Raw genomic sequence first — 11396 nt, 5'->3', positions numbered from 1 at the left:
TACTGGTATACCAAATGAACCAAATGGACCCATTAGGTTCCATTTGTATACTGTCAGAGTTACAGACTTGTACGGGTACATTTAGACCCTCTGACAGTATACCTCTGACAGTATACAAATGGGACCTTGAAATGTATTATTTTATTATTATTTTTTTTAGATTTTTTATCTATTTGTATTTATTTGTATTGATAAATACAGTAGACTGACAAGAAATGGGGAGAGAGAGATGGGGAGTGACACGCAGAAAAGGTCGTCGGGATTGGGATTCGAACCTGCGACACGCTGACACTGTCAGGCTACATTAGCAGCCTAGGTGCCCGGACCGCTACGCCAGCCAGCCGTCCGGGCCGAATTCTTGAAATATAAATCCTTGACATAGAACCATTGGTGTTAAAACATCAATTTTTGAGCTGAGTGATGTCAGAGTTGTTGACTTTCCCAGTCTGAATGACTGAGCAAGAGGAGGGAGGAGGAGGAGGAGGGGGGGGGTGGAGAGGGGGGGGGGGGAAGGGGTGTCATTAATCTATGGCTAGTGGCGGTGACCCGGCAGGCAGAAATGAGGTGAAGTGGGGGATGGGCGAGGCGCTGTTGTTATGACTGGTGTTTGGCTGCGGGACAGGGCTGACGTAGTACGTGGGGGACGGACCGTGTGGCTGGCTGGCTGCTGCTGGCCACAAAAAGAGCAGATCTGCAAGCTATAACGACGCCCTGTTAGCTTGTAGATCTGTTCGTTCCTTTTTTTGGCAAGCGACGATTGGTGCAGTTTGGCGATGGGATAACATGGCTCCATCTTATTTGAGTGGTAATGCAGACGAGACCGCTTGTTTAGCGCTCAGTGGTGGTAAAAGTACTCATATGTTTCTTACTTTAAATAAAAGTCTTGATACTGCAATGTAGAAATACTCTGTTACAAGTAAAAGTCCAGTATTCAAAATGTACTTGAGTAAAAGTACAAAGTAGTAGCATCAAAATATACTTAAAGTACCAAAAGTAAAAGTACTCATATATGCAGAATGTCCCCATTTCACAAGTTTTCAAATGCATACAAATCTTTTGAACAGATACAATTATACAAACCCATTTGTCAGCAGTAGCAACAGATAGTGCTTTAAATCTACATTTGTTTTTATATAAAAGGACCAAAGGACGTCATAAAAATAAATTAATTGAGAAATACCATGTGGCATCGGGTTTTTTAATTTGAGAATTATTTATAGATAGGGTTTTTAATAATATTTTTACATTATATAACATGCATTTGGTTGTCTTATTTTAAACTGTATTCTGTGTAATTCAATCATTGCCAGTCAGAATTATAAAACAAACAAAAAAATTATCATAACCATATACTTATGTTAATGTAATAACGACCTTTCTTATCTTACAGTAGTAGGTGATGTTAGGTTTAGGAAATAATAAATACAGTAGTGTTACAGCTCATTTCCGCAGTGCGGGTCACTCAGTGCTGTGTGGATGGAACGTCCGTTGCTGTAGCTTCTCCACCGCCTGCTCTGCAGTGTTGCCATGTCCGCTTATTATAAGCGACTTCTTTTTCTGTAAAGTAAGTAGCTTGTACAGTTGCGGTTTTGGGGGTTTGTTTCTAAAGTGTAGTTGCTTATTTGGGCTTGTTTCTAAAGTGGGGCTTCTTTCTAAAGTGTAGTTGCTTATTTGGGCTTGTTTCTAAAGTGTAGTTGCTTATTTGGGCTTGTTTCCTAATATAAACCAGTGTTCTCAAACCATTGTCATGTCAAGGACCCCCATATTAACAGGTATTTGACTGCGGACTCCCATCTAAAGATATGTTGTGCCAGGGAACCCTGTACCAGATTTGTGTTGTTAAAATGTTTCAATTTTCTTTTCACATTTGACCCTTTTTTTCCTCAAGATTAAAAAAACAAAAAAAAACAAATCTACAAGCTCGTAGATCCGCTATTTTCAAATAGCCTAGGCCGCCCTATGGATATACCGCTAGGTTTAAAGCGCTCGTGTGGCCTAACAGTCGCTTCTTTTGGGCTTGTTTTCATAGACCCGGTTGCTTATTTCTCTCACACAATCTGGCAACACTGTAGCTCTGCTCTGTGTGTGTTGAACATACAACAAGCTTTTTTAATGATGAGCCTTCATCTGATCAACCCTGCGATCGATACGTGCAGATAACACGGTCTGATCGAACAACAACAACAGAGACACGCCGTCACGTTTCCGATCACAGCAGGGGGGCTAGAATAAGACAAGCAAAAGGTAACGGGATTACTTCTTCTCGTCTTTAGCTTAGCCTCGGCGGCTAGCGAGCTAGCGTGCTATGCTAAGTGCTAACCGCTAGCTCGTTCGCTCAAAGGCTTTGAAATCGTCGCTCTGGCTGGAGATCGGCGGCACTTAGGATGTGTTGGAGGGGATGCCGATGATCCACTTCAACTTGATGTGGTTTAAAGGGTCTATTTTCGTCTAATGACGGTGTTATAAGCGTTATTAGACTGTGGTGTGCGGCTAGCTAACACCCACTGACCCTCTGCAGCAAGTGGAACACTTTTAAACCGCCTTGCTTTGCCGGTGTTCAGCATGTGATCTGACGGTGAAGCTAACGGCTAGCACACAGGAGCTAGTTAGTTTTTTTACTCGGGATTTATCCTTATGTTATTTCCTCTGGGACTTCTGGGTGCAGTTTGTACGTTTTTTTTTGTTACACACAAATAACTATTCGCGAAATATATATATATTTTTTTGTAATAGTGATCAATACCTTTTATTTTGAAAGCAGAAATGCCCATTTCCGGCGGAACTTCTGTCGCATGTTTCAGTCACTTGAAGCTGGCTGGTGGGACGCAGTTTTCACCCTGTTTTAATGTGTTTATACATACTGCGTTGTACTGACCAAAAAACAAACAGATATACAAGCTACATGTTAGATTGTAGAACAAATTGATTGTCGTAAAATAGCTTCAGGTGGCTGCCCTGGGGAAGATGAGAAGGATTCGCCAGTGACGTCACAAACTGCGTCGTACGACGGTGTTGCGCGCCGAAATTTAAGCTCACAACGTTGTGAGGTTGTGGATAATAAATTATTAAGCAGGTTTATGTACAGTACTTCCTTGCACGAGTCTATAACGCGAGGCAGATGTCCCATGTCCTATGTACCACTGAAAAGGTGATGACATTACTAGTTGAAAATGAGGTCATGTTTTGTTACTTGACTTGAGGGCAAAATGAAGGTACTAGGCCAGTGTTTCCCAAACACTTGAGTAAATAGCCCGTTTATTACAAATTTATAATAAAAAAAAAATCCCCTATTTTCCCCCTAAAATGTTAAAAAAAAAAAAGAGTTAACATCTGAAATTACAAAAGAAATGTCATACATTCAACAGAATTTCATATTCCCCCCCCCCATAACCAGATCTGGTATTTTCACTAGTTCGGGTCCAGGGGAGACATCACATTTCTCTTTTGGGTCTCGACTCTGGAGCGAAAAAGTTTGGGAAATGCAAATCACTTTACAAGGCTGTACTGTAAAGTGTACTGTACACACTTGCGATAGTGATGTCATTGTCTTATCCGTGGCGGTTTGCTGAGCCCATTGATGGAGGAGGAGGGGGGGGGGGGGGGAGTAGTGGCAACTTAAGCCACGCTGGTTGTTTATTATAGACACCACCATGGTGACATAACACACATGTACAATCTGCCTGCAGCAAATCTATAGCTGTGAGTCACGCATACGGCCTACACAACTCCTTATGAAACCGTAGTAAAGAACAAAATGATAGTATGCCGCGCCTAATCAGAATTATGTGACACAATGATAATGTATATACTGTAAATATTTGTATGTGTATGGAAACTAACCACTGTAGTCCGTGACCTCAATTCTGTTGCTCTGGCAGCAGCATGAAGTTAGGTAACTGAAATGAAACTAGGTAACTGAAATGCTTTTATTTGCAAATAGCTTTAGTACAGTTAATTGAGTTTTTCAAAGGCATAATGTAACTTTGCACTGTGTTTACATAACAAAACAATACATATATTTTTTTTTTACCAATCATTTCCCTCAGTACCAGCAGTTCTGAGCCACTGGAGTGGTGTGGTTGGTGTGAAAGTGAAACACATTGACCTGTTGCTGTATTTTGTTTTGGTAGACGGGGATGTTTTTGGTCAGCCAAAACCAACAGTGAAAACACCAAAAATACAGCGGGAGGGCAATGTGTTTCTGCAAGTAAACGCCACCACACTACTCCAGTGGCTGGTTTGTTTTGTAAACACAGGGCAAAGTTACATTCTATGCCTTTTAAAAAGTATGTCATAGTCCTCTCTGGTTTGTCAGCCACGTAGCATCAAGCTGACTGACCTGTTGGTACACAAGAAGCCACTGTTTTGGCTTCTCCACCCCTGACCCAGTTTCTTAGACAGCAGTGACAGACAGACAGACACACCCCTTTGTTCATTCATTGTTCTCTTCTGCTTTCTGATGGTGGCAACAGTTCTTAGACCTTCCGTGCAAACAAACACTTACTAATGCTTACTTACAGTAATAAAATGCCCCCACTACATTTTATAATTATAATAATTATTAGTTAATTATAAAAAAGAATCAATAATGTACTACAATAATCGATACTTATCTTTGACTTGTCATTATCGGCGAAAAGTTTCCAAAACGTACGGAAAAAATTAAATGGTGAAAATAGCCGTGTGAAGAAGAAGAATAATGCCTAAGTGCTTAATTGATTGATTAATATCGTCTGTCAGGTGGAAACCTCATACTGTATGTCCAAAACTGTTACTTTTCGGGATTCAAATTCAAAAACAGCAAAAGTAGCAGATCTGCATGCTCAAAACGCGTCGCTTTGCGCCACGCTTAGAGCTTGTAGATCTGCTACTTTTGCGTGACTCTGTAGTATGATCAAGTTGGGCGTTAATTTACGACAAAAAAAAAACAGTTAAAATATGGAGATAGGTTTCTTCCCGACAGCAACGATATATACATTGTTTTAAAATAACAAAACTGTCAAGTTGTTAATTAATCGAAAAAGTAATCGTGGAATAATGGCTAAGAAAATAATGGATGTTTGCAGCCCTACTTTGGAGTTACTTAACAGTTGTAATTTTGACTGAAATGTATTTTTCTTTTTCTCTTAGAGGCCCCAAGTTCATCTGCTCAAGACAACAGAGCTATGATGAGCATTTGAAGACACCTTGATCACATGGTCAGTATGTATATCACTTCACATCATGCCCATACCATCCATTTAGGGACACATTTCAGGAGTGGACACAATTAAGACTTCCATGTATTCGGGGGTATGAGTTTGAAAATGTATGTGTCTATTGGATGTTAACACTTGCAACGGCATCGTTTGAGTTTCATGTCATATAGGACGACTTCACCGATTTTCAACCTATCTTCATATAATTGGTCCTCACTAATACTCATGATAAAATGGTACAATTTTTTCCTACTTGTTCTGTGTCTCTTAGGAGGGCTGTGGACAGTCCAGAAAATCGTTAGGCATGATATTTTTTTCCAACAAGATTTCACATTTTCTATTTAGATTTTTATTAACACGAGAGCAATGGCTTCTTTTATTGCATTGCAACTTTCCAGGAATAGAAAGCCTGCAGTTTCTATTAGCTTGGATTCCCCATTGATGATGTCACTGGTAGACAGGACTCTGAACTGTCCACAGCCCTCGTCTGAGACACAGACCGAGTAGAAAAAAATTGTACCATTTTATCATGAGTATTAGTGAGGACCAATTATATGAAGATAGGTAGAAAATCGGTGAAGTCGTCCTTTAATCCATTTAGACCTGGAACGCATCTGTGTCACTTTTTTTATTTCAGCTAAAAAGCATTATTTTACACTTTTGCTATTCAAAAATAGTAGATATACAAGCTCATAGCGCGGCACTTGTATATCTGCTATTTTAGAAAAATCTTGAAAATGAGTGAAAATCTTTGAATATATATTACTTTAAAGCAAACACTTTTAACTCAAGTCTTTGCTTATGGGGGTCCCTGGAACAAAACGTTTTGAGATAGGGGTCCGCGGCCAAATACATATCATTTTGGGGGTCCTTGACATGGAAACGTTTGAGCACCACTGATATAGAAACATACGTTTTTTCAGAATACTGTTGGGATTTAGAAGACATTTGTAGAATCGGCTTCAGGTCTTAATAGGTTATGCAATGGAGACTGGGCTGAACAGCATGCAGCATCCAACATCCACCCCGGCTGTCCACAAGTATTTTTTTCTGGTTATGAGCACAGATATCTTTTTTATTTCTTTTTATTGGCGAGTACCATGACCTGCCTGGATGACATGTCGGGTCCACATAGTAAAACAATAATCTCAAACAAGGCAGTGCTGCTGAAGGTTCTGTTGATTTGATTAATTGAATACTTTATTAGTCAGAAATGTTAACAACACGTGGTTACAGGAAGACATTGAGGCTAAAAGGATAACACAAAAAAATATGAGCTTGTATATCTGCTATTTTTGGGGGAAATCGTGGGATATATCGTGGGATATATATATATTTTAAGCAAACATTTGTAACGCAAATTTTAGCTTTTCTACAAATGTCTTCAAAATCCTAACAGTTTAAAAAAAACAAAACGTATGTTGCTATAATATCAGTGGTTCTCAATTTTTTTTATATATTTGGCCGTGGACCCCCATCTGAAAACATTTTGTTCCAGGAACCCCCAGAAGTTGTAAGAGTTTAAAAAAAAAATCGCTTTAAAAATATATATATTCAAAGATTTGCTCAAATTTTCACGATCTTTCTAAAATAGTAGATCTACAAGCTCATGCCGCGCTATGCGCTTGTAGATCTGCCATTTTTGAATAGCCAAAGACATCTTGAAATGACACGCGGATGCCTTCCCGGTCTTAAAGGGTTAATGGCTGGTGTCAGGGCATTCCACATTTTGACGTAGTGGAATGAGAATTGTCCCATGATTGTTCTAAATTTGGATGGTACGCACTGTAGTTGTTACTGCATAGGCTATTTCTTGCCTCAAATGGTTTCAGAAACATATTTTAGTGTACTACTGTTGAATTATTTAAAAACACCATTGTTTGTGACGCGCGGCAACCATGATTGTTGACATTCAATACCCGGCACTGGCCCACTGCTCTCTAGTGTCTCTAGCATAATGAATTATACCTCTGTATGGAATATTGTTGGACAGGTGGATGTCATAAACATTCGTTAGTACCTGCTGATGTAATCATAGTCATGCATGCTGTTTTTGTTTGTAATTACACAAGTAATTACTCACAAATTTAATTTGAATAATACATTTTTTTGTGTGCCTATATATTGTAATTTGTTAATTATGTCCCTCCCTATAATGACCACAGATATGCTCTAAGGATAAAACATATTTTTCATTTCAGCTTTTTAGTCATGTCACCCAGAGCAATTTCGTTAGTTATATTCAAGAAAAGAAATGGACCCGAGTATTTTTTTTATTTTTTTTAACAATGTCTGTTCTCATATCCTCAAGTTAAGTACTAATGTTTTCCCGCTGTGCCTTGTAACTTGACATTGTCGCGCCGCGAACCACATTTCGCGCCGCGTTTCCAGCTTGTGGATCTGTTACTTTTGATGCTTTTGTGTGACGCTGTAGTATGATCAAGTAGGGCATTAATTTCCAAAAAAAGCCTTTCTGCCCGACAGCAACTAAATTCGAAACCACTAGTTTGAGGCCAGGACGTTTGGCGTAACGGTCCAGGCACCTAGCCTGACAGCCATGTCACGGGTTCGAATCCCGATTCCGACGACCTTTGCTCCGTGTCACTCCCCATCTCTCTCTCCCCATTTCCTGTCAGTCTACTGTATCTATCAATAAAAAGGCAGAAAAAGCCCCCCCCCCACACACAAAAAAAAACCTTAAAGAAAACCACTAGTTAGTTTGCCTGGTGGTAGGGGCTGCTGCTGGATGAAGTTTTTGTGCTGGATCCCAGGGCCCGTGATTTGATTATAGTTGTGGATCTATTGATCTAAGCTCTTGGTAAGGTGAAGGGGGGTCATGTTGACTCTGCAGTGGGCTAGCAGGGCAGCCCTCCGTTCCCTCCCTCCCAAGTTCTCGTTTATTTCCACAGGCCCGTGGTTCAAAACACTGTGGCTTCTTGCTTGAAGAAATACGACGCAGGGACGCAAAACTATGCAGCGAGTTTCTGTTATTGCAGGAGTTTCAAAAAAGCCCCCGTCTTCCTTCAGAGTTTTTTTTTTCTTTTTCGGTCCACGAGAGCCGAGCCGATCCGCCCGGCCAGGAAAGGTCCCGCTAATCATTTCCAGTTGTGGGTTAATGTAGGGGTTCTCAAAGTGGGATCAGGCGGGGCCCCCCCCCCCGCCCCCCCCCAGCTAAATGATTGATAGTAGTAGGAACCAAATGGACCCTTACAGGTCTGTAACTCTTGAGAGTGTACAAAAGGAAACCAAATGTGTTCTAGTCCGTTTGGAGGTAGCCCCAAATTTCCCTATTGTAGGCTCACAATATGACCAGGACACAAGGTGCGACACTTTGTGAGCTGGTAGACCTGACTGCAATATTTGCTTTTGTTGTAGAAATGTATAGTGGCGTGTGTTTGTGTGTGTGTGTGTGTGTAGGGGTTGGGGGGGGGGGGCAAGTTGTGTAACTTGTAAGAACGGGGTCCTCCAAGGACAAAAGGCTTGGGAAACACTGCCGTTGTGAAAGTGCCAGATCTAGGTCAAGCAAGGTGACGTCTCAGTCTCTCTCTGGCAGTGTGTGTTATATCATCGTGCTCCTGTGTGTGACAGCTCTGCTTGCATCTAGCCACGTACCATGGTCTACTGACTGACCACTAGTCAGTCTAATGCATTTTGTATCTGCGCAACAAATTAATGTGCGGTATCTTCTCTCTCTCTCTCGCTCTCTCTCTGTCTCTCTGTCTGTCTCTCTGTCTCTCTCTCCTAGGCTCCTATCCTGCGCTGACCAGATGGTTTAACCACCAGGAGTGAAAATGAGCATAAGCAGCGATGAGGTCAATTTCCTGGTGTACAGATACCTGCAAGAGTCAGGTAGGTTGTCTCTGGTGCACACGGCCCGCTTTTAATACGTGCTATGCTTGCTAACAGCAGAGATAAGTGTAGTGTACCCACACTTTTCTAGTGCACGACCAAATTTTTCAGTGTCAATCGGGGCCTAGTATTCAAATATGGGAGACTGTGATTGGTAGTTGGTTGTAGGTCTAACCAATTGCGTCCAGAGCCATTGTTTTGATCCCGCCCCTTGGGGGAAAAAAACGTCCTCATAGAAGCACCAGACTCATATCCACGCAGTGATATAGTCTGGCTACGCGAGGCTACCAAGCGCCGGGTTTTGCAGAAACCAAAATGTGGAAGAGCCAATCGGCGTCTGACTGACAGACGCCGGCGGCTGCCGTGTTAAGTAGTCAGATGGGTGGGCCACGATGGGCCCTGATCAAGAAGAGGTTGAGAACCACTGGCCTTAACAAAACAAAATAAAAACGACACCAAACCCCAGTATTGTGGCTCCTTACACTGGGCCTTCATCTCCCTCCAGGCTTCTCCCACTCAGCGTTCACCTTTGGCATAGAGAGCCACATCAGCCAGTCCAACATCAACGGAGCGCTGGTCCCCCCCGCTGCCCTCATCTCCATCATCCAGAAGGGTCTGCAGTATGTGGAGGCTGAAGTCAGCATCAACGAGGTCAGTAACCCCCCCCCCCAACAACCACACACAGCATAATGGCATTGATTGTCAAAAAATGCCTCGACTACGTTAATGAATGATCCATTTCTTTTAAACAAAGAGTGGAAATGGAAGAACCACCTAAAGCTCAGAATGCGCATTGAGATGCGTTGCGAGCTTGTTGATTTGTTTTAGTCAATTAATAAATACATTTTTGAAGGTATAAAATCATTAAATGAATGGCCTGTTCTGGCCTATTTTGATTGTTGGTACCAGTCATTGCCAGCCGTTTCTGTGTATATTGAAGCTATTTGTCGTTTCTGCCCTGTGCAATGTTTGTTTACAAAAGACATGAATGTCATTTTTATTTATGGCGTTCAAAGCCAAATGAACGATTAAATTGTTAACCCCTTAAGACCTGGAACGGGTCTCTGTTATTTTAGTTTTCTTTGGCTATTCAAAAATAGCAGATCTACAAGTTCATAGCGCGGCACTGAGTGCTTGTAGATCTGTTATTTTTTTTTAATCGTGAAAAAATATTTTGTATATTTAAAAAAAAAAAAACTTTAAAAAATAAAGAAAAACGTATTCTTTTTTGAAAACATTTTTAAAATCGGCCTCAGGTCTGAATGGGTTAATCGCAATTATTGACATGACAATTAAGTAAAGTAAAATCCCTGCGTCACGTTGTACAGGACGGGACGCTGTTTGACGGGCGGCCCATCGAGTCCCTGTCCCTGATCGACGCGGTGATGCCAGACGTGGTCCAGACCCGGCAGCAGGCCTACAGAGACAAGCTGCAACAACAGCAGCTGCGGCAACAGGAGGCGGCGGCGGGCGGCAGCGCCAGCGGCAACGTGGCCCCGCCCCCGGGAGGAGGAGGAGCCAAGAATGGCGAGGGAGGGGCCGCCAACGGCGAGGAGAACGGAGCCCACGCCTTAGCCAGTAAGGCAGCCCAGCCATTTTGTAAAGCGTTTTCAACGTCGAGGAGGACCCCCAAAAATGTATTTTGTTGCTGTCGGGCAGAAACCTCTTATCTCCATATTTTAACTTTTGTTTTTTTTTTCGTGAATTAACGCCCTACTTGATCATACTACAGTTTCACACAAAAGCATCAAAAGTAGCAGATCCGCAAGCTTGAATTCACGCCGCGTTTTGAGCTTGTAGATCTGCTACTTTTGGTATTTAGAATCCTGAAAAAGAATAGTTTTTTTGGACAGATGAGGTTTCCACCCGACAGAGAGCTGATATGTATTTGACAAATATATGACGTGCCAGGGAACCCACATAAGGAGATTTGTGACAGTTAAAAAGGTTTCCAAAACATTCCAAAGATTTTTCAAGATTTTTCCACAAGCTCTCAGCGCTGTAAAATCTTAAACGATTTTTGCCAGGGAAGGGAAGATATGTGTTCAAAATGTTCAAACAAAAAAATATATATAATCAAATGACAGGTCTACAAGCTCTGAACGCGACGCGTTGTGAGCTTGTAGATCGGTTATTTTCGAATAGCTGACGTATAAAATGAGGGTAAAGTGGTTCAACTGATTTTGATGGAACCTCCTCAAGGACCCCTGGGGGTCCCTGGACCCCACTTTGAGAACCAGTGCAGTAAGAAATCCTTGAGTCAGCACTTCAGAAAAAACAGGACTGGAGTTTTTTTTTTTTTTTTTTATGGAGGAGGAAGAAAAGTTGACCTCATTGTGGAAAATGTTC

The 11396-nt window shown here is 41.7% G+C and overlaps 1 protein-coding gene across 1 annotated transcript in view; it reads left to right on the top strand.

Annotated features, from left to right (window-relative positions):
* The first annotated feature begins 2088 nt into the window (after positions 1-2088).
* Positions 2089-11396, top strand: part of LOC308094192 (F-box-like/WD repeat-containing protein TBL1XR1) — a 29828-nt gene continuing 20520 nt past the window's right edge. The window contains exons 1-5 of the mRNA XM_080440683.1: positions 2089-2244; positions 5131-5198; positions 8944-9047; positions 9553-9698; positions 10376-10625. Of these exons, the coding sequence (XP_080296809.1) occupies positions 8990-9047; positions 9553-9698; positions 10376-10625 (454 nt within the window). The 5' untranslated portion in view covers positions 2089-2244; positions 5131-5198; positions 8944-8989. The remainder of the gene's footprint in view (positions 2245-5130; positions 5199-8943; positions 9048-9552; positions 9699-10375; positions 10626-11396) is intronic.

Source organism: Gymnoscopelus braueri (assembly GCF_963280865.1).
Source record: "Gymnoscopelus braueri genome assembly, chromosome: 10".
Taxonomy (NCBI): Eukaryota; Metazoa; Chordata; class Actinopteri; order Myctophiformes; family Myctophidae; genus Gymnoscopelus; species Gymnoscopelus braueri.
Note: the sequence above shows the minus strand (reverse complement) of the source record. Positions and strands in the feature narration are given on the sequence as shown.